This window comes from Callionymus lyra, chromosome 12, assembly GCF_982586985.1.
Source record: "Callionymus lyra chromosome 12, fCalLyr1.hap1.1, whole genome shotgun sequence".
Classification (NCBI taxonomy): Eukaryota; Metazoa; Chordata; class Actinopteri; order Syngnathiformes; family Callionymidae; genus Callionymus; species Callionymus lyra.
Window position 1 is genome coordinate 9,683,365 of NC_141829.1, and position 23,519 is coordinate 9,706,883.

At 38.0% G+C, this 23,519-nt stretch overlaps 1 protein-coding gene across 1 annotated transcript in view; it reads left to right on the top strand.

Annotated features, from left to right (window-relative positions):
• Positions 1–593: 593 nt before the first annotated feature.
• Positions 594–23,519, top strand: part of slc4a3 (solute carrier family 4 member 3) — a 34,727-nt gene continuing 11,801 nt past the window's right edge. The window contains exons 1-9 of the mRNA XM_087804825.1: positions 594–787; positions 10,419–10,744; positions 14,991–15,162; positions 15,374–15,624; positions 16,480–16,646; positions 17,247–17,473; positions 22,004–22,149; positions 23,006–23,186; positions 23,257–23,392. Coding sequence (XP_087660951.1) covers positions 10,691–10,744; positions 14,991–15,162; positions 15,374–15,624; positions 16,480–16,646; positions 17,247–17,473; positions 22,004–22,149; positions 23,006–23,186; positions 23,257–23,392 — 1,334 coding nt within the window. The 5' untranslated portion in view covers positions 594–787; positions 10,419–10,690. The remainder of the gene's footprint in view (positions 788–10,418; positions 10,745–14,990; positions 15,163–15,373; positions 15,625–16,479; positions 16,647–17,246; positions 17,474–22,003; positions 22,150–23,005; positions 23,187–23,256; positions 23,393–23,519) is intronic.

The window sequence follows — 23,519 nt, forward strand, 5'->3', positions numbered from 1 at the left end:
CATTGCAAAATATAGTATTTTTGTATTTTTCATTGCATTTTCATTTTGAAAAAAAAATGTATTTGTGTATTCTTCATTGCAAAATATAGTATTTTTGTATTTTTCATTGCATTTTCATTTAAAAAATGCATTTGTGTATTCCTCATTGCAAAATATTGTATTTTCATTGCACAATATTGTACTTTTCATTGCAAAATATAGTATTTTTGTATTTTTCATTGCAAAATTAAGTATTTTTGCATTTTCCCTTGCATCTTTTTTAATGCAAAAATAACCACGTGATAATTAGATGTCATAAGTAATACATGATGCAATAAATATTCAGTCAGTATTTTCACATATATCTCGAGGTAGGTTTTAATAACAAGATAAAACACACAGACTGAACACAAGAACACGAGGGAGTGACTTCATAGTATCATCTCGAACCGCAACAACGCGGTCAATAATTTATCAAGGCATTACTCTCGTGCCCCTCCTCCTCTTCCTCCTCTTCCTCCTCCTCCTCCTCCTCCTCCTCCTCCTCCTCCTCCTCCTCCTCCTCCTCCTCCTCGCCACACACCCGGAGATGAACCATGTTTGTTGTCCATCGCTGCTCCGGAGGGGCAGGTTCGTCCTCCGGAATCACGTGATCTGGCTCAGCATCCTCCGCAGACTCCGCCAGGGCTCGGTACCGTTTCTCCTGCAGGACGAACTATGGAGCACAACTACTGCTGCTGCTGCTGACGTCACAGCTCCTTCTTTTTTTTTTTTTTCCCTCGTCATCTGCTCCGAAAATAATCCGCAGGTGAGTCCGCGAGCACTCGGGTCGTGCGTGAGAAGCGTGCGTGTTTTCGGGTGATGGATGTGAAGAGTTGGTCCTGATGCTGGTTCCTGCAGATGCAGCAACAACAACAAAAAGCATCTTTTAGTCCAGAATAAAACACGTTATGTAGGTCACTGGTGAGGAGTCAGGAGGAGAGATGGAGAGATGGAGGAGAGAAGAGGAGAGAGGAGGAGAGATGGAGGAGAGAGGCGGGTTAAGGTCACATAGTAATGACTCAGCAATTATCCTGTCGATGATGCTGGTGATGAAGAGGGTTTTTGTGCGAGGACCACACGGTCTCTGACTGGAACCTGAACTCCAGCGGCTGGACCAGGATCAAGTCCAAGCATCGATTTTTTTTTTGGCAGCGAATTTATATTGAAACAAGAAGCAGCTGATGCACGTGTCACAGTGAAGAATCGACCACAAGGTTTTTTTTTTAATACGAATATTGTGCAATAAAGAATACAATAATATAATATGTTACACTTAAAAATACAATATTGTGCATTGAAAAATACAAACAACCAATATTGTGCAATAAAAACATAAAAATACAATATGTTACAATTAATAAATACAATATTGTGCAATAAAAAAGGACAAAATTACAATATGTTATGATAAAAAATACAATATTGTGCATTGACAAATACAAACAAACAATATTGTGCAATAAAAACATAAAAATACAATATGTTACAATTAATAAATACAATATTGTGCAATAAAAAAGGACAAAACTACAATATGTTATGATAGAAAATACAATATTGTGCATTGAAAAATACAAACAACCAATATTGTGCAATAAAAACATAAAAATACAATATGTTACAATTAATAAATACAATATTGTGCAATAAAAAAGGACAAACTGCAATATGTTATGATAAAAAATACAATATTGTGCATTGAAAAATACAAACAAACAATATTGTGCAATAAAAACATAAAAATACAATATGTTACAATTAATAAATACAATATTGTGCAATAAAAAAGGACAAAATTACAATATGTTATGATAAAAAATACAATATTGTGCATTGAAAAATACAAACAACCAATATTGTGCAATAAAAACATAAAAATACAATATGTTACAATTAATAAATACAATATTGTGCAATAAAAAAGGACAAAACTACAATATGTTATGATAAAAAATACAATATTGTGCATTGAAAAATACAAACAAACAATATTGTGCAATAAAAACATAAAAATACAATATGTTACAATTAATAAATACAATATTGTGCAATAAAAAAGGACAAAACTACAATATGTTATGATAAAAAATACAATATTGTGCATTGACAAATACAAACAAACAATATTGTGTAAAAAAAACAAAAACACAAAACTACAATATGTTCAAATAAAGAAATACTATATGTTGCAACGAAACATGCAAAAATCCAATATTGTGCAATAAAAAAATGAAAAAAAGAAACCATTATGTTACGATAAAAAAATCCAATATTGTGCAGTAAAAAATGAAAAATATAAAAATACAATATTCTTTAGTGAAAAATGCGAAAATACAATATTGTACAATAAGAGATATACAATTTAAAAATAAAATAGTTTGCAATACACTATTACAATATAGAAATAAAATAGAATAGTTAATACAAAATATTATGCAAATAATAGATAAAAACATAATATTAAATATTACAGGTAAAAATATGTTGCTATTTAGTGTGTTCTTGGTCTGGCAGTTCTGCTTGGTGATTGAGTTTTTCCAGAAATTCATAGCAATATTTAAAACTATTACATACCTTAATAATTGTGATTAAAATCAAATCTTTTTTTATTTAAAAATATTCACTGTGTCTGTTCATTTTTGTGTTGCATTAAAGTTCCGGCAGATAGATCAGGGGAACACGACCCACTTTGTACCGATTAAGTCTCAGGATTGTATTCACAGGCCAAAGTTAATTTAGAAAAAAGTAAACACAACAGCTTGAGCTGCAAAAAACCTACAATTAAGTGCGTTAAAAAAAAAAAAATCATAACACTGAATCAGCAAGAGCTCTGGAATGGTTCAACTAGATGTTTGTGTATTTGATTGTATGCCGACGATGGTCTTCTGTACATGTGTGTCTCCAAGCTTTTAGAGTCTTTGTTCCAATGTTTGAGTCTGTGTTTAAGGTGAATATAGAGGATACTGTCGACTCGAGTCGCTTCTAAAGCTGATGTTCTGGTTTTTAAAACAAATAAAAGCAGCAGTACTCGGAAAATACAACTATATCTTTTCTCCTACAGTATTGTAATATATCGCAATATATCATATCGTTGACACTTTATTGTGATACGTATGTTATCACCAGATTATTTTTAATACACAACCCTAATATATAGTATATATATTATTTCATATATATATATATATATATATATATATATATATATATATATATATATTTTTTTTTTTTTCAGACATCCTCCTTCCAGATTTATGTAATAATAAATAAAAAATCTGCCATGCCAACCCAAGTCCTTTCATAAACTACTATCTACTTCACATTATTGCCATTCAAAATATATATATATATATATATAGAGAGAGAGAGAGAGAGAGAGAGAGAGAGAGAGAGAGAGAGAGACAGACAGACAGACAGACAGACAGACAGACAGAGAGACAGAGAGACAGAGAGAGAGAGAGAGAGTCAGACAGACAGACAGACAGACAGACAGAGTCCAATATCTCCAAAAACCAAAACGTCCACTAAAACCAGGGAATAAACAAGAACAAAACTAAGAACAGTGGAAACAGAATATAAGTTAAACCAATTGCGAACAAACAAGAAACTAATAAAAAGGCAATAACAGAAAAAGTCCAAACAAGAAGATCTAAGATAGAGACCAGTGAAAGGGTTTGTGACTTTTGTCAAACTCAGAGGATCGGAAAAATAACAAGACAGGAAGTGAGAGCACAAATATAAAAACAAAATGAAGGTTAATGTAACTTTTTTATTTTTCAAACTTTTGCTTTAAAAAATTAACAGTTGTCATCAAATGAGCTCCTTCAAGTGAGTCTTTGCTTTTCTAGTGTATTATTTCTTACATTGAATTTTTTTCCCCTTACATTTGGAAGCGGAAAAGGGTGGTGCAATGTCAAAGTTCACGTCAACAATTAAAAAAAATTAATACAAAAATACATTTATATATTTTACATTTTAAATTACAGTTAAATAACCATCTTATGGTCTTTTTAAAACCCACATTTTAGCTTTAATTTAAAAAAAAACAAACAGTTTTAACCATTATTCGATTCTGTCACTCGAAGAATGAAGTCAATTATTCCGCTGTCAGCGAGTGTTTGTTGTTGTGCGTCCGAAGGGCCCGATTGTCGACGCTTTTGTGAAGTGGTACTGATTTGAGGGCGATGACAGATGATGAATGAAGTGCCATAAATGCAGCGAATTCAATTCGGTACATGTTCACAGTTTCGTATTCGCAGAGAGCTGGAGAGCGAAGCTCGTGTCACACATTCGAACAAACAAAGTTTTTAACTCCTCAACCACTGTCAGTCAACAGAGATCTAGGGTGCAATGTTGGCAGAAGGTGCGACAGTAACTATAACATCATCGGTTTTCATTAAATCTCCGACGTACGAAGTCGTGACGTCGATCAAGAGCAGAAGACTTGTACGAATATGTGTTTCTCTATTAACTGTTTTTTTTTTTCTTGACTGGCTTCAGCAAGTGTGTGTGAAACTCCTGTCCTTGTTTGTCAGTGTGAAAGTGCGAGATAACGCCACGCTCGCCCCCGAATCTCATTTCACGCTCTTTGATTTCCGCCGGTCAAATCAGTCCCATCGCTCCGGAGTCATCAGCGTCTTCCAGATAAGTTGGTTTAATTAGGATCCGAGGAATTTTGACCTTTTTAACTCATTAAAGGTCACATATCATAACAGTTAGCTCGCATGGAATCATAAACCAGTTCTGTGTCTCACATCAGATACTTCTCTTAGTGCACTGGAGGTTAGTATGCATCAGGATAGTGTACGTACTAACTAGTAACTAATTCTCCACAGATAGTATGTCTCAAATCAAACACTGTTGCTACGCAATAACAGGAAATGACGCGACAGCTTCTTCTTCTACTACTATTTAACGATCAACAACCCGCTGTAGGAACACTATCGCCACCTGCTGGCAGCACGTTTGGTTTGGATCAAGAAGTATGAGAAATGAAATATTCTCTAAAAATATGACATATATCAGTAGAAAGACGTTTTCTTTTGCCGCCTCCATTTGAGTTGTAAGTCAAGTAAGTAAGTAAGTAATATTTATTTATATAGCGCTTTTCTAGACCAGGGTCACAAAGCGCTTAAACAATCAAAACAATACTCACAAAAGTATATACTTTAAAGATCAAGATAATACTGAGAACAACACAGGAGTTCCAGAAAATCAAGGAAAAGCCTGAACAAATAGAAACGTCTTAAGATGTTTCTTAAAGGAGTCAGTAGATCCATCAAGCGCAAAGAGAGAGGAAGATCGTTCCAAAGCTTAGGAGCAACAGCCTGAAAAGATTTCTCTCCTCTGGTCCTGAGCCGTGTGCGTGGAACCATAAGTAGATTCTGATCCACAGACCTCAGAGCCCGAGCTGGGGTGTAAAGCTGGATCAGATCAGTGATGTAAGGAGGAGCCTGACCATGAATAGATCTGAAAGTAAGAACCAGAATTTTAAAGTTGATCCTGAAAGAAACTGGAAGCCAGTGAAGAGTTTTAAGGATCGGAGAAATGCGAGTTCTTCTACTAGAGCAGTTAGAATTCTTGCTGAAGAGTTCTGAATCAACTGCAGGCGAGACAGCTCTTTCTTGTTAAGACATAAAGACATTGTTTTGACCTAACTTCCGTTTACAGCGTCAACGTCACTAAGATGGTGCCCGTTTAGGCTAGAAAGTGTCCATCGATCCATACTCAGTTTTGTGGGTGTTTTAGTGACAATTTAGTGTGTATGGAGCACTACATTTTGCATACTAAGAATTGTGAAGCACTTATGCACAAAAAATACTAAGTTTAATTAAGCAAGTATGCGATTTGAGACACAGCTCTAGTTACTCTTCCATATGTCGGTTGCTATTTCCGCTAATTTACTCTGAAAACCGACCTTACAAGATCCGAATACCTCCACACTGCTCGGTTGTAACGTCCCTCGCGTATTGAAGCCTCGGAAATGTTTGTCAAAAGTCTATATTTTAAGTTTGTTTGCATGTGTAGCTAATTGGCTAACATGCTACAAAACCAGGAAAACACAAATATCGTTAGAGCTCGACACTGTGTCCCAAATCGCACACTTCTGCGCTTACACTAAATATTTTATGTGCACAAGTGCGTCCCGATTAGCTGTGTGTGAAAATGTAGTGTGAAATGAGCACTCAATTGACGCATTCAAACCGCCAGGAATTAAAGTGTGGATCGATGGACACTTTCCACCCTTAACGGTCTCCAGAAAACACACATTTCACCACAAAACAACACAACAACAATAATAACTAAATGAAAAACAACTTAATAGCTTGTTTCGATTGGAGAAAAGTGCTGTGAAGTGTCGGTTATAATGTTTCAATGGCTGGTTGCAATCAGTGTTAAAAAGTAGTAGAAGAAGAAGCTGTCGAGTTATTTAAGTGTGTAGCGGCAGTGTTTGATTTGAGACGGTAATATCCTGACGAAAATGTGCGCACTGGGCAAGTAAGTGCACTTAGAGAAGTGCACGATATGAGACACAGCATATGAATCCATCTAGAATCTACTGGTTCATCGCTAAAATGCTTTTATGACACGTCACGCTCGCAAATGATAATAATAATAATAATGATTCGATTCTTAGATCTAGCATCTCTATGTTATCATGTTATTATGCTATCATTCATCTCAAGAGCTATTCAAAGTTTTCCTATTTCACAGTGTTTCTCGGCTGAGAGAAAGACACATCAGGCAAGAACATGAACTATTTGGCTGGATAACCATCTGGATCCACAAATCTTTTGCAGAATTAATCGCATAGAAAGAGAGAGCTGCATCTTTCTTACATACCTCTACTGAGTGTGTTGTGCAAGCAAGTTGTCGATCGCCAAAAGCTGTCCCGTTGAGCTCATTACCATCAACAAAATGACATCAACCTTAAGTTAAAGCTATTAGCTTTTAAAATGGGCTTCTTGAGGTCACCTTGACCCAGAGATAAAATAAGCGTTAAGATGTGTTTACACCAAACACGACTAGACCCACAATATTTGGATTCGTGTGGTCGCTGATTAATTAAGGACAGAATGCCTTCTATCCTTCCTTCCTGATGGGGCCTTGTCTAGTGTCAGTGGAGAAACAAAATCGTAAAATCTGATCTTTTTATAAAGAATATAAATGGGTTCAATGTAGTAAAAATAAATAATAACAAAGAAAAAGAATACGCAAAATACCAGATGGCAGTTGCCAGATGGTTACTTTGCTTCAGAAACTTTATAAATAAATAAATTGTTTTTTTAATACTAAATTTGTATCATTGAAATAAAAGAAGATAAATAAATACATTCAATTAACTAAACTGATTTAAATGAAATTCATTTTATGCAACAAATATTTATAAAAAAGCTACTTTTGCGTCCTTTTTATTATGTATTTTTTGTTGAATTTCTATTACTACTTTTAAATTACTTTAAAAAAAAAACAACTTTCTAAACAGGGTTTTGAAAAAATTGTCTGAATCAGAGAAATGTCGTCTTTTTTAAAGGACTATTTTTATTAATTTTGTAGCAGCAACGGCGTCAGAGTATTTGTCAACAAGCGTCATGTTAGCTCTGATGACGCAGCATCCAAACGTGTCAAGTCTTATCAGTGTTTGTGCAGCCGGGCAGTAGTAAAAATCTCACAGGCCTCACGCGGCGGCAGAATCAAACACGGCGACACTGTGAGACGAGCTTCTGCTACGTCGACAACTCTAGTCGCACAAGGACACTGCAGCTCCTCAACCCCTTTGACTTTGGACTCATCTTCATATCATCAACTGTCCGTCAAAACATGCATTGAAAAAGTCACAAAACAAAAATGGTAATGAGGCTCTTTTTGCCGATAAAGACAGGACACATTTCAAGATAAAGTCGATGTGGAGGATCTATTGCGTGCTAAAGACTGTTGCGCTACCATATGGGATTCTGGATGCAATATTTTCAAGGCTAGGGTTGGAGGTTCAGTGCATTTCTTGCAACAAGTTGCAGACGGATCTGTCGCGAAGACGTCTAACAATATACAAGTCAAGCTATGTCACGGACACGTCGGCACAATTTCTGTAACGCGTCTGACCGATCGAGGACAAAGTCATTCTGAGCAATGTAGCCACAACTTAATTAGTAAGTAAGTAATAGTTATTTGTAAAGCGCCTTTGTAGACCAGGGTCACAAAGCGCTTTAACAATAAAAAAATAATTCAAATTTAAAAGATCAAGACATATAAGACAAACACAGGATTCCCAGAAAATGTGGGAAAAGCACCAAAATGTCTTAAGATGTATGTTGAAGGAGTCAGTAGATCATCAAACACAGAGATTGTTCCAAAGCTTAGGAGCAACAGTCTGGAAGGATTTCTCTCCTCTGGTTCTGAAGCGTGTTCAGGAACCATCAGTAGATTCTGATCTACAGACCTCAGAGCCCGAGTTGGGTGTAAGGCTGGATCAGATCACTGATGGAAGGTCTGACCATGAATAGATATGAAAGTAAGAACCAGAATTTTAAAGTAGATCCTGAAAGAAACTGGCAGCCAGTGTATTGTTTTAAGGATCGGGGAAATGTGAGTTCTTCTACGAGAGCAGCTCAGAATTCTTGCTGCAGAGTTTTGTATGAACTGCAGGCGAGACAGATCCTTCTTGTTTAGACACCAAATTAAACTGTTACAATAGTGTAAACGAGAAGACGCAAACACATGGATAAAAAGATCCAGATCATGTTGTGACATAATTTTCCTAAGTTTATAGATTTTTCTCAGTTAAGGAAACACTTTCTGAATTGAGACATCCCTAAGACCTAATAAAGACTTGAAAATGTCTCCAACTAGTATCCGTAAAAATTGAAAATGTTTGAAATCCCTGCATCACCGTGGCCACGTGACCAGTAGAGACTCAAGTTGCCCCAAGGTCGCGAGCTAGTCTCCAGGGCGGTGAGATAAGCCCCTTAGACCCAGCCTCAAGCAGATTACTTTCTGTACATGGTGCCATATAGTGATGGGTTGATGAGGCCTCATGAAACATCTGATGAGGTATCACGATACAGTGTCTTCATTTTGAAAATCCACAAAATGATTCCAGGTTTCATTGAATTAGTAGATCAGAGCCAAATATTCTAAAGCAGAGACGGACATCTAGTGGCCTTACAAAATGAAAACTCTGCTTCATCAACCCATCACTAGCGCCAACTCTTCTTTGGTATTGAAGCACCTCAAGAAAGGAGCTATAATACAGTACTTTTTGCTAATTATCTCCAGAAAGAGAGTAATCAATATCTTAACTTATACTGAAATGTCTATGAACAAAGTGAAACAAGTTGATGCTCTTAATCCCAATTATTAACTTGAAATATCAGGAAGTGTGACATAAGTTTTGAGGGAAATTAACTGTTCCATGACCTACCAAACTCCATGTGCAGGAGCGGACATTTCGCAAACATGAATTTCCTACTTTAGAATCTGTATCCCTCACACCTTACCACGAACTACAAACTTCAGTCCATTTTTTCCTTCAAAAAGAAGTCAGGACACATAGGGTACATAACCAATTCCATAAGGCTTCATTCATTAATTTCCTGTTCCGCTTAATCCCTTATGGAGGTTGCAGGGGGGCAGGAGACTATCCCGGTTACTTTGGGCGGGAGGCAGGGGACACCCTGGACAGGACGCCGGTCTGTCGCAGGGAAAACAAAGACACACAAACACCTGTACCTTTTGACAATTTCCCCAAGTTCCCAATCAAAGTCTGTATGTTTTTGGACTGCGTGAGGAAACCGGAGTCCCTGGTAAAAACCTGCAACACGGGGAGTAATCGCTGCGCCACCGTGTTCCCATAAAGCTTCATGTACACGTCAAATCCAGGACAATTCCAGGTTATCTAAGGACGTGGTGATCTCTCTTCCAAATAGGAAATAACAAACTATGTTGTGCCAATTTTCTATAAAACAAATAAACAAGTCCAACCGGAAATGGATTTTATCTGGAGCGTTCATTGTTGACCAGTTTTTTGGCACAACTTAACTCTGGCACAAAAAGAAATTGGAATAGGACCAGCTATAGTTGTGAAGGGTGAACAAGAACCTTCAGAATGGTTTCTTTAAAAAAAAAAGTGCGATCCAACTGGCGTCCGATCCCTTCAACATAAGACATACCGCAGCTTCAAAATGCTTTTCAAGGATTCTATTTATAGATTGGTAGTTTGTAAAAACACCTACACTGAATACACACACATTCACAAGGCAGCGCTGCAGCTCTCGGGACAGGATGTGTGGTTGGAGTCATTTGTCAACCATTATTTTTTTGTGTTGAGAACAAAGTGTCTCACTTCACTTCTGACTTTGCAACAGATTTGCTGACGAGTCTCGCTCTTGCCCCGACAGGTTATGCCATCCCAAAGGCTTTCTGGATTCCCACTCAAGGAGAAGGGCTGATCCCGGGGTCCCCAGAGGTTCCACCAGCTTTCGCGGCCCATTTCGGTTTCCTCTTAGCTGCACCCCCCCACCCCCGGGCCCCCTCCTCATCCCTCGCTCACACCGCCGCCAGCCCTTTCTCGGCCCTCAGGAGACCCCCGGGCTCACTGCTTGCTGTCCTTCCACATCCATCTGTGGGATTGAGGAAGTCGTCCCCACCTCCTGGCTGAAGGCCAGACCTCATGGCTACAGGAGGTTGTGTCCATGAGATAGACGTGTCCATCAACCTGCAACAGGTGAGCAAAAAAACTGGTTCTTTAACCATTGTCTTATCTCAGGGTCAAGGTGACCCGAAGGAAGAAAAAATGTGTTTCCACTTTGACCAAGAAACAACACAAGGGATACCACAAAATTTGTTTTCAGGCCTTTGGGTCACCTTGACCCTGAGATAACACAAGGGTTGAGGATAAAATCTGTAAATGTAAACCTTCAGTTACTTTCATTACATATATTTCACCCATAACTAGTGATGGTCTGATAAAGCTTCATGATACAGTGTCGTTATTTTGAAAGAGCACTAGATAGCACATGACTTGAAGCTGGACTCACTGGTGACAGTTGCTGAGAGGAGATCCTTGAACAAACTACTGTCCATCATAGATGATGACAGTCATCCTCTGAACACTGTCATCAGTGAGCAGAGAAGCAGGTGCAAAACAAATAGACTCAGGGACTCATTCATCCCTCTGGCTATTAAATTGTACAATTCTGAGCTCGGGGGCAGGAGTGGAGTGAGAGTATCTGGATGTTCTGTTCTATGTTAGTCTTTGTATCCTTTGTCGTTGTTGTTTTTCTTTGACCTATGTTCTTTATCTTTATCTTTAGACTTAGATTGTGTCATCTTGTTCTTCCTCTTATGTTCTTTTCTTATTTTATTTTTTATGTATTATTTTTTATTGTTTATGAAAAATTGCTGGCTACTGGAAAAAACAATTTCCCGAAGGAGACCTCCTCAAGTTTTACCTTACCTTACCTTACCTTACCTTAGCACTTAATGCTTTATAATCTTCAGAATTCAATGAAACCTGCCATCCTTTTCAAAGTAAGAGTGACATCTAGTGGCCGTTCAAAAATAAAGACACTGTATCATGATACCTCATCAGCTGTTTCATGAAGCCTCATTTCTTTCAAATCATACAGTAAGTGTGAGTTTGCGATCAGTCCACCGACCGGCACCGCATTTACGAAATAAGCCTTATCGTAATAATAAATAAATAAACACTTGTCAGGGTTCATCTGGTCGAACAGGTCATTCTCAACGACTCGTAAATGTGTTCCAGTCGTTCTATCGCAGCAGTTTGTCCTTCCTGTGAGAGAAAGCAGACGCACCGTGGAGCTCAGCGGGCGACTCAACATTAGTACACTTGAGTGTCGATATTACTGGGCCTGAAAGCTCCGATAGTTAAGTGCTGTGTTCAATTCACGATTGTGTTCCTCGAAAAAAACGTTTCTTTGCCGCAGGAACAAAAGGAAAATTACCTTTTGACTGTATTGAACATGTGGCAGTTAAATGTGCTCTTATACAGGAAGAAGAAAGGTTGATTTTTCTGAGAAATAAAAACAATGTAATAATAGACATTTTCTTTCTTTTAAATGTTGGAATTTATGACAGACAATCACTATAATCTCACTTTATTTCAGCAGAACTATAAAATTAGTTTTTTTGACAGCAAACATTTTTAATTTAATTTAAAATATATATTAAAATCATGTATCATGTATTTTTTTAAGCAAATGTTTTAAAAAAATATATAAAAAATGGTAAAGATAGTAAAGATATAACAACTAGATATAAATTATTTAAAAAAAAGGAATATATTGATTTTCAACTTAAATATCAGGTCATGAAATTGCCTGTGCAGACTCCGATAGAACTGAATTTCGGAACACAATAAAACAATACGAGGAAATATGGAGTCAGTAGTTCGTTTGTTGCAATTCTTTCAGGAAGTTTGGAGTTTTTATCTCCAACCTCACAACGCCCACTTCTGCTCACAACAGTCTTCCAGTAGAGTAGAGTTTATTAAGGTCACATGGTGCGGGAGACAGTGGAAAATCTTCTAAATGTCAAGTAGTTCAGACCCTACCATTGATCTGCAGATAATGGAGTCTCAGAGAAACATGAAACCACAGAGACGACTGTTTCTGGTGGTCATCGTGAAGGATAGAGATGCTTATTGTTGATTTACTACTTGGTTGCTGCTGCGATGCCGGTGTTTTCTGGATGTGAGTGGGACTGAAGCTGCCGGGGAGGTTGTTCTCTGGGATATAAATAGCCGGGAATAAAGCATTGTTTCACTCTGGACACCGTGAGCTAAATATAAGACAGATTTCTATCGTGGATTAAGCCAAGAAGAAACTCAGAAATCCATCTTTTTCTCAAACACCATAAGTAGGTCAATCAATTGTTTAATTTTGACTACGAAAAAACTTATCAGAGTGATTTAAGATTTGACGCCAGCGTCAAAAAAAAAGTTACCAGTTTGCACATGTTTTTCAAGAGAAAAGGTCAATCTAAAAGAAAAAGCTTAACGCAAAGGGGTTTATTTTCAGAGTTACCTGTTCTTTTTTAGAGTTATAGGCTAAAATCTGTGTTCTTTTTAATGTAGCAACTGGAACTCAGTTGTCTTTGTCTAAAAAAGACACTCAAATACATCCAAATACCTCCATAAATATAGATTTGGAGGTTTTTAAGTGTCTTTTTGGACGAAGATGATGACGAAGACAACTGAGCTACAGTCGCTACATTAAAATGAACATTTTTGTCTATAACTCTTAAAAGAGACAGATTACTCAGAAAATAATCCCAACCCTTAGTCGACATGAGGGTGAGTAGAAAGCAAGTATTTTTAATTAACCTATCACTTAAACAGAATCATCTATATTCATTATAATGTTTATCACTGTGGTAGAAAGTCCCTCATATCGTCAGCAAACAGGATGAACCACATGCTTTGTCGTGAATACCAGACTGATATTTCAGATTCATTTATTTATACAGCCCTGATACTACGGTGATGCACAAACCCCTGCAATCGGCAGGACAGTCTAATGCACATTTGTTAAAATTGAGGTTCTCGGGGGATAATCTGACCAGAATAGTCATGTCATGTGGCCCGCAAAGGTGGAAATTTCAGCGAATACAGATTCATATTCTTGGCTGGTGTTCCATAGAATAAATATAGGTTATTGATCACCAATAATCAGATATATAACCAAATATTTATAAGATATTTTTACATGTATGTTTATAATATATAATGGATTACGTTGCAATGCTTATCTTTATAATTTACAAACGAATCTTTATTTTCCATACGTAATAAATTAATCTCAAAGTCAGTGTTACCTTTAAAAATGAATGTTTTATTCAGTAACATTACATGTTATGTTTTAAACGTGTTTATTTATTAGGAATTTGATCAATTTTATCGCACTCCTTTTAATCTTTATCCTTTTAAATCGCTACTAGTTTTAACTTATTTATTTCAGATTTTGTCTTTTTTTTTCTTGACATCTTTCATCACCTTAAAAATATTGTTTTCTCTTCATATTAATTTTCTAATATAGTTCATTCATTCAGTCATTTGGCCCGCAAAGGTGGACATTTCAGCGAATACAGATTCATATTCTTGGCTGGTGTTCCATAGAATAAATATAGGTTATTGATCACCAATAATCAGAGGAGCAGGTGAGTAGATTATAAAGGTAGCGTGTTGGTTTAAAAAGTGAAAACACAGATTAGGGAAAACCCCAGTAATGCTTAATTTAGCATTTAAAAATCTTGCAATAATACTTTTATTTATTTTTCAGGAGTGCCGGCTACAGATGTTAACCATTAAAATGACTATTTACTAAAATTAAAACAAGTCCAAATGTAAAATAAAGTAAAATACACACTACTTTGAAATGAGGATCAAAAATACGCTTTCTTTATTGCCAGCTATGTGTTGCAACTTAAGGTGCATTTTTACGCAAACGTGATATTTGGATCCGGTTATAATCTAATGGAAAATGCATGAATCTTCATTAGATTTGACGATAATTCCCCTTATAAAGATTTTAAAATATTAAATATATATTTTCATCATCCACACATTTAAATATCAATGCTACCTCTTTCTTCTAAAAAGTTGTAGCAGCACCAGGTAACATTTAGACCTACAAAATAAATAATAAAAAATTGGTTTTATTAGTTTAAGTGCACTTTAGTTTAGTGCACTGTAGTAACTTTGCACAGTTGACTTAGTGAGTGTCAAGTGAAGACAAAACTGCTTGTTTTATATGAAGTACTGGGGAAACGCTTTGACGGTACCAGGAAATGTAAAAACCAGAAACTGACACAAGAGTCTTGTTTTTTTAACAAATGGGAAACATCGTTGTCACTGCATTTTCGTTACACCAGGGGGAGCCATAAACGATGTTTTCAAACCTACGTTTTGACGCTTTAATGGCATTTTCACGTCTTATTCTTGCGCGCAGGCGAAAGAAGGCGAGGAAGACGATGACGATGGCTCAGTGGAAGAGCAGGAGGAAGAGGAGGAGGACTGGGAGAAAGCGTTGTCGGTGGAACGTTTCGGAGACATCATCGGCGACTCCACCTCTGCCGCCGCTGACAGGATGGGCCGACACTACACGGAGAAAGACTTTGAGAGTAAGGACTACAAATTGTAAACAGTCACGACAAGTCCGACTGAATCAGGGCAGGACGGGTAAACCGGAGCGACAGACTTGACTTCGCCTTTCAGCTGGTGGACCCCCTTCTGATGTGAACTGCATACTTAAATAATCCCTCGAGTATCACCTAGATGAGGTTTTTCCTCTTCATTTAACATGTTTGTGTTCTTGTGTTTTTCGACGACCAGACCACAGACACACTTTCCATCACACCCACCACCCGCTGTCCACCCACCTACCGCCGCCCACGCGCCTGCGCAAGAGAGTCCACGTCGCCGACCGGCGTCACAAGAAGAAGAGGAAGAAGAAAAAGACGTCCTTGGCACCTTCCCAGGTCACGCCCACCATCCAGGAGGTAGACGAGGAGGAGGCCGAGTCCGAGAGAGACGCCGAGGAGAGAGCGGCGGCGTCCACGGAAGCACCTGAAGGCCCGTCACAGGTAAAATAAAGCGTATACTCATCAAACGATGACAAATATATAGTTATCATTTTTAGTTAAGATGCACTTTTCTGTTAAATTCCTTAAAAAATGCAAGTTTTTCAGTGTTTTGTCACCCGTGTTTTATACTGCACTTATTGCACCCCCTGGTGGCTGACTTTGCGAAATACATGCACACGTTTTCATTTTAAGGTGCACAAAAGGTTTTATTCATCTTACAATAATACAATAACTGTAATGATACAACGTTTCTTTTTTAAGAATTTAAAACGTTTAAGATAAAATGGAAATTGAAATTAAATAAAAACAAATGTTTTTTCTTCTTCAGTTACTAAATTATATGATCAAATATCCCAAATATTTATAAGATATTTTTACATGTATGTTTATAATATATAATGGATTACGTTGCAATGCTTATCTTTATAATTTACAAACTAATCTTTATTTTCCATACAAATTAATCTAAAAGTCAGTGTTACCTTTAAAAATGAATGTTTTATTCAGTTACAAAATGTTATGTTTTAAACGTGTTTATTTATTAGGAATTTGATCAATTTTATCGCACTCCTTTTATTCTTTATCCTTTTAAATCGCTACTAATTTCAACTTATTTATTTCAGATTTTGTCTTTTTTTTTTCTTGACATCTTTCATCACCTTAAAAATATTGTTTTCTCTTCATAGTAATTTTCTAATATAGTTCATTCATCTCATTAAAAACATTGTTTAGTATTTTTATTCGTTTCTTTCTTGTTATGTAAACTCAAATGTGTTGGTCTTTTTCTTCACAATAATGTCCTCAGCTTGTCCGGCGATCCGTCTCTACTCTCATTGATCTTCTTCTTCCTCTCAGTTTAGTTCGGGGAGCCAAGAGAACTTGGAAGAACCGACTCCACTCACGACCTTCCACACAGAAGATGAAGCGTCTCAGTCGCTGGTGCCGGTGGTTCACAGTGAAGGAGACGATTCCAACGCCGTCCAGAAGGAGGCGCTGGAGAAAGAGGCAGCGGATTGTAGCAGGTGTGAAAATCATAAAAATAATAATAAAAACAGGTTATCAAACAAAGAATAGTTGTCAGGTTGAAAGTGTGTGTTTTGCTGTTTGAAACTGCCTTTCTCACAAACATGAACCTCTATCATAAAATAAATGATCCTGAGGTTTGTTGAATTATTAATGTAAATTAATTATTAATGAATTATAATGACTGACAATTGTGAGAGAAAATAGTTTATACATGTTCACGTTGACTAAGAAGAGAACTTCTTTATTTTGTCTCCACCTGCTGGTAACAATAAATAACTGCATCCCAATACGAGTATTTCAGTTAGTAATGTTCGATTTTAAACCTACCTGATTATGGGCTTTATAATAATAAATAATGTTTATTTTCTCAAATATATGTGATTAGAAATCTGTTATTCTTTCTCATTCAATGATAATATCAGCAAATTAACTTTATTTGCTGGATTTTTTTTAATCAATTAAATTTCTTATAAAGGATAGATATGTATTAAAAGATAAACCCATTTTTATTAAAAAGCACAGAAGTCATGCTAATTCATGTTTATTGGTAAAGTAATTCGTATATATTTTCTTCAACTAACAATTTTCCATATCAGTGTTCCCTCAGGATCGGGGCTCTCAGGTTCCACAACAACCCGACCCTGGTTCTGCCGAAAGTCCTACCATCACCGCTTGGCCGGAAACCAACGGAGCAACTACGACCTGCGCGAGCGCATCTGCATCGGTAGCATGACTGGCCTGGAGGCAGCCGTGTACCAGCAGGTGCCGACGGACGAGGCCGAGGCCCAGATGCTGGCCAGCGCCGACCTGGACGACATGAAAAGTAGGTCTGATGTGGTCCGCAATCTTAAATGTGATGGTCTGAGAGATGACAGGGTCAACAGATGAGGAAGGAGGAAGACTTGGAGGGAGCCCTGGTGAGATCAGTATCTTCAGTGAGTCTGGTAGTAGCAGTTGTTCATAATGGTCTGTAGGTACATTTCAAATCCACAAAACTCAAATGAACCCATATGAAGACACAAAAAGTTAGAGGAAGGGAACTTTATTGGGGGCGTCCAACAGGAAAATACCCTAAAAAACACCTTTTATTTGGTGCTTGCTATTGGCGGCAAATTACGCCAATCAACCTTAGTATCAGTGTGAATTTAAGAATGACTTAATTGAAAATAGGTGGGTAAATATATATAGCATGGGCAAAAGAATTAGTCTTAACCGAACATCCTTCCATAGGTTATCAGTAGGTGCACTTATCGACTGCCTCAGGCGTGGGCTGTGCCAAAGTGAGCACAATATTATCATTTATTTTCTACAGCTGATTCCCTTGTGGCTGGAGGCACCAAGCTGCTTAGGGCCAGAGGCGGGTTGAGGTTGGTTTTAGGTTGGGGTTGTGGTTGTGGTTGAGGTTAGGTTTAGGTTAGGGTTAGTTTTGAGGTTGGGTTTGGTTGTGGTTGTGGTTGAGGTTAGAGTTAGAGTTAGGGTTAGGGTTAGGGTTAGGGTTAGGGTTAGGGCTAGGATTTAGTGTTTGGATTCGGATCATCCTGTCAGTTGGAAAAACAACACACTTTGCTGTTACATTCTTAAAGGCACAACAGCTGTGTACAGTAGTAGTAAGTATTAATAGGATGATGAAGTTTCATGAAACAATGTCATCATTTTCAAAAGCCACTAGATGTCACAGGGCATGCAAAGGAATACACTTTCACCTAGAGTATATTAAGAGTTATTTTTCTTTCAAATCAACCTCTGTATGTTTTCTGGAATACCCAGAGTAAACTCATGCAAGCACAACATACAAATCCACACAAAAAGCCTGCAGTTTGCTCCTCAAAACTCTTAGTCAGGGATAGGCAAAGTGTTCCATAAAGGCCTGCAGTGGTTGAAGGTTTTTTTTTCCAACCAATCAAAAGGACGGACACAGGACTATCAGTCCGATGTTGCTTGTTACAGCTGAAACATGATTGGTGCTTCATCATATGAAACCAGAACCCGCACCATCCCAGCCCTTCGAGGACTGGTTTTCCAAACTCTAACCACACCAGGCCTGTGTTTTATTAATCCCAGTCATCCGAAAATGCTTCTATCTGGAAGTTGGGGGGAACCCCATCACGAAAGATCCAAGTCTCCCTGTTAAGATAGGACACAAGAAGAATCAGGAGAGAAACTGTCCTGTCGTTGGCTCAGATAGTTACCAGCGTTCAGAGGCTTTAATTAACACAGGGGTGTGTGCATTGAATCCCCTTTCGACTGGACATCGCCTCTGGCCTTTCCTGTTTTACTGGAGCAAAGCAATCATTGACTGTTTAGTGGCCCCGTTTTCTGTTTTCTACACTCGCTCTAAACAAGCTATTGAGCGATGTTCCCCATTGATGGAACAGGGATTTAAACCAGCACTGATCATCATTACCATGTTTCAGCGCCAGCAAGTGAAGTCATTTAGAAGTGGCTTTTACAGGTTCTATGTTTTTAAACTTAGAAAGATGGTTTAAGAAATTAAATGAATTTAGAAACAAAACTGTTTAAATGTGTATTAAGTCTTGTAAACCCTTTTCAAGGCTTCAAAACCACTGGACTTCTCCGGCCTTTTTGCCAAACATATAGCTATTTTATTAACTTTCAAATGAAAGATCTAATCACAGCATTAGCCATGAGATCTGATTTCCCAATATTTTTTTCCCAAGCCAAAATACACTTGGCAGTGAAGTGTTTACATGTAAAGAGGAAGTTTGGAGGTAGTGAGAGCTTCTGTAGTCCACTCTTACCTCGGAATAGCGGGCAGCCCGAAATGATCAATAGCTTTTCCACATCATTAAAAGGGCGGCACCATTGTTTCACAGGGTTTTCCGTTAGTAGATCATCCTGTGGAACATCCTGATAGTGGCCTTGCCGATTGTATACATTCTACTGTGCAAGAAAACAGATTTCTGGTGGCTTTTAGGAAGACCCAGCCTTTTTCACGACAGAGTGCAGACGTTTGCTTTTGAAAGCTGGGAACCGTGGATGTGCTGTGAGTCCACCTCGAGCAAGGAGGCTAGGTGGAAGGACCGGCTGTGGAGATGACAGACAAGGACGGACAGGAAAACCCGGCCCTGGCAGAAAGTGTCTCTGAGATTGAACTTGATAACGTCAACCTTGGACATGACAACCATGGACAGGACAGCCACGATTTGGACGGCCAGGCCCAAGGAGAGGTGGAAGAAGACGATTCAATTGACACCGAAAACCGTGTTGAGGAATTCAAGAGCAATGTTCAGTCCAACATTGGAACCAGAAAGCAGAGTCATGGCTTTCTGTCCAATGAGGAGGGTAGTGAGGATTTGGAAGAGTTTGTTTTGAATTTTGACGATTATGACTTGCTGGAGTCCATCCACAGTCAGCTGGGGTCACCACAGGAACAAAGTCGTAAGTATTAACGATGGGCGAATAAATGTTTTGAATTTATTGTCTTTGGCGGCATTAAAGTCCAACCACAACCCAACCTAAAATCAGTCTTCAAACTCTTAAGACTTACAGTTTAAAGTAATGGTCTTGTCTTCTCTTGAACTGTGGCCTTCACCCCTGAAAATCCCCCTTGTCTTGGTTTTGAAATAATGACACAATTAATTGTTGTATTTGACATGTATTAGCTTGACCTTTACTTATATTTGACTCATAGTATCACTTCTATCTAAGTATTTACCTTTGATAGGCTCCTTTTGTGGTCCAAATTACAAGACAACATTTTTTGTATTGACGTATTAACGTTGATCTTTGTTTAAAATATGTCCCTTAGAGACGAAGACAATATGTGAAATGTATTGAGTTTGGTTCGTGTGTCTTAATAGTATAAATGTTAACCAGGCAAATGTTTTTTATTCTGCTTCATCTGACTTTTGTTGGTTTAAGTCCTGGTCAGGCTGCAAACAGCTTGTTCATGCCCAGTGGTTTTGTTTTCATCTGAGTCTGAACCTTGATTTATTGTTGTCTCTTGCAGCCTTGGTTTGGACTTGACACGTTAATCTCTGAGACTAGTCTTGGTCATAAATTCTCAACGCCATGGTGTTGTTGCCCAGGTTGATCATGGTCTCAGTCCAAGAAAGACTTGGCTTTTTTTTTTGCCCACCACGCCATGGACAGTCTAGTTCTTATAAACCTTAATTCTTTTATACACTCCTGTAAATTATGTATGTTTTTTGTTTGTCTTCACCTTATGATGTCTTGGCCTCGACACAAGAAGATAACAGCTCGACAAAGAAAAGTGTTGTTCATACGGAAATGTTTTCTTGACTGCTGGGCATTAGAAATAATGTGAACAGTATTTATGGACATGCAGCAGTGAATGTCGTCCACCATATTGAACGGAATGAACAGACTCAACTGCCGCTCTCCGTTTTTTTTTTCTGTATTGATCTGGATGCATCCATTTGGCTCTAGGCTCAGCTACAGTTGGAGCGGAAACAAACTGAATTGACAAAACGTGTGCTCTTTTTTTTTTACCATGGCTTCTGCTTTAGTTCAGAAAGTCATCAGAATCCTTCATTGAGAATATGTTTTTGGAGTGTTTCTGTTTCCTTTAGTTTACGGTGTTGAAAAGTAGCCAGGATTTCCATTTGATAAAGATGAGACCACAATACCTGTCAGGGTACATAATGATATTGTGCATCCTGAAATAAATTGGCAGCCATTGCAGAGTTTTAAGGGTCGGTGAAATGTGAGTTCTTCTACTAGAGCATCTTAGACTTCTCTCTGCAGAGTATTAACTGCAGGCGGGACAGCTCCTTCTTGTTTAGACACGAAAATAAACTGTTACAATAGTCCTAATGAGAAGACACAAGCTGATGGATTACAAGCTCCGGATCGTGTTGTGAGATCATTTTCCTAAATTTAGAGATTTTCTCAGTTGAAGGAAACAGTTTCTGGCAGTTTTTTGCAGGGTTGAACTAGTAAAATGTATTTTTCAAATACAACACCAAGGTCTCTCAGGCTCAGTTTGACAACAAAGTACTGACTCAAGCCTGGAATCTTATTATCGTATTAACTTCAAATACAACTTTCTTAAATTAAGAATCCTCAAAATAAATGGATAATAGATTTCTATATATTAATAGGATTTTTTTGACAGAATAGCTTTATTTTACGTTGATATTTCTTTATTTACTATTCTAACTTCCTTACTTGCTTTGTTTTTTAAAGTTTTTCTGTCATATTATAGCTCTGTTCTCCTCTCTCTTAGATTGTCGGCCCCTCACAACAGTCACAGTGTATGATGTGGCCCCAGGGGGAATTTAATTGCCCACCCCTGTTCTAGACTGTATTTGCTCAGATCAATTAACATCAACTGTTCCTTTTCTTTTGATGTTTTTTTTGTTTTGTCTAGGCCACAGATTCGAGGACAATCCCGGAGTCAGACGCCATCTGGTGAAGAAGTCTTCGCGATGTCAACTCACCCGGGCCAGCAACAGTTCCACACCTCTGTCCAGCTTGAAAAAGAAGAAGAGGGCGGCGGACAAGAAGACTCATGAGGTTTGAAACATTGAAAACAGTAAGTTAACAGTAGTGTTGTGTTTATGGCGTTTCATGAAACAGCAGGTGAGGTCTCACGACACAGTGCAGTCATTTTAAGGGCTTGTTTATTTTTTTTTTTTACAATTTAGGTTATCATGAAGAGAAAAAGGATATAGAGCAGTGTGTGCCATCTAGCATCATTGGCTGTTACACAAAAACTCATCATCCCATCAGTAAAAGTCTCTGTTAACAGACCTAAGAGCAAAGTCTATAGTTTTCTCCAACTGACTGGATGACTCTAAACCTAACTCCATCAGAGAGAACAGTGGGGCATTCACAATGATGTTGGCTGTATAATCATTAATCCTTATGGTAGAGAAAAAACTATATGCCTGACTAGACTCTGCAGGTCTCTAACCCAGTCCACTAAATAACGTCTAATGGCTGGTTGAAGAGGAATTAACTCAGTGACCAGTACCTATGAGAACCAATTGGAATCTTCCAACAGGCTGTTAAGATTGATCCTGATCTGGGTTAGGGTAAGGGTTAGGGTTCAGGTAACTCTAACCCTAAATAATGTCTAATGGCTGGTTGAAGAGGAATTAACTCAGTGACCAGTACCCTATGAGCTATGAGAACCAATTGGAATCTTCCGACAGGCTGTTAAGAATGATCCTGATCTGGTTTAGGGTTAAGGTTAGGGTAACCCTAACACTAAATGATGTCTAATGGCTGGTTGAAGAGGAATTAAAGGCCCATCACTCAGTGCAGAACCAATTGGTATCTTCCAACATACTTTTAAGATTGATCCTGATCTGCTCATTATTCTATCAATGAGACTGATTTCCAAACATTCTTCTTCCAATTTTCTCAGTTATTTGTCGAGCTGAACGAGCTGATTGTGGAGAAGGAGCATGAGATGCGTTGGAAAGAGAGGGCGCGCTGGATCAAGTTTGAGGAGGACGTGGAGGAGGAGACGGATCGTTGGGGCAAACCCCATGTGGCATCGCTTTCCTTTCGAAGTCTGCTGGAACTTCGTCGCACCATCACTCAAGGTAGACATTCAAGCTGATCAGCGCCTTTATGTCACGATCTTACCATGTCTTATGGTGTTCACGGTCTCAGGTGCCGTCCTTTTGGATCTCGAGCAGAACACTCTGCCGGGCATTGCCCATCTGATGGTGGAAACCATGATCATCTCTGACCAGATACGAGCTGAAGACAGAGCTTGTGTTCTTAGGGCTTTGCTTCTTAAACACAGGTCAGTAACCAACCAGATGTTATTACGTCATAAGTAATATCCAAGTCCACATATGGGAGCAAAAGACAATCCGATAATTGTAGACGAGGAATAAAACATACAGTCCATACTATTTACCAAAAAAACA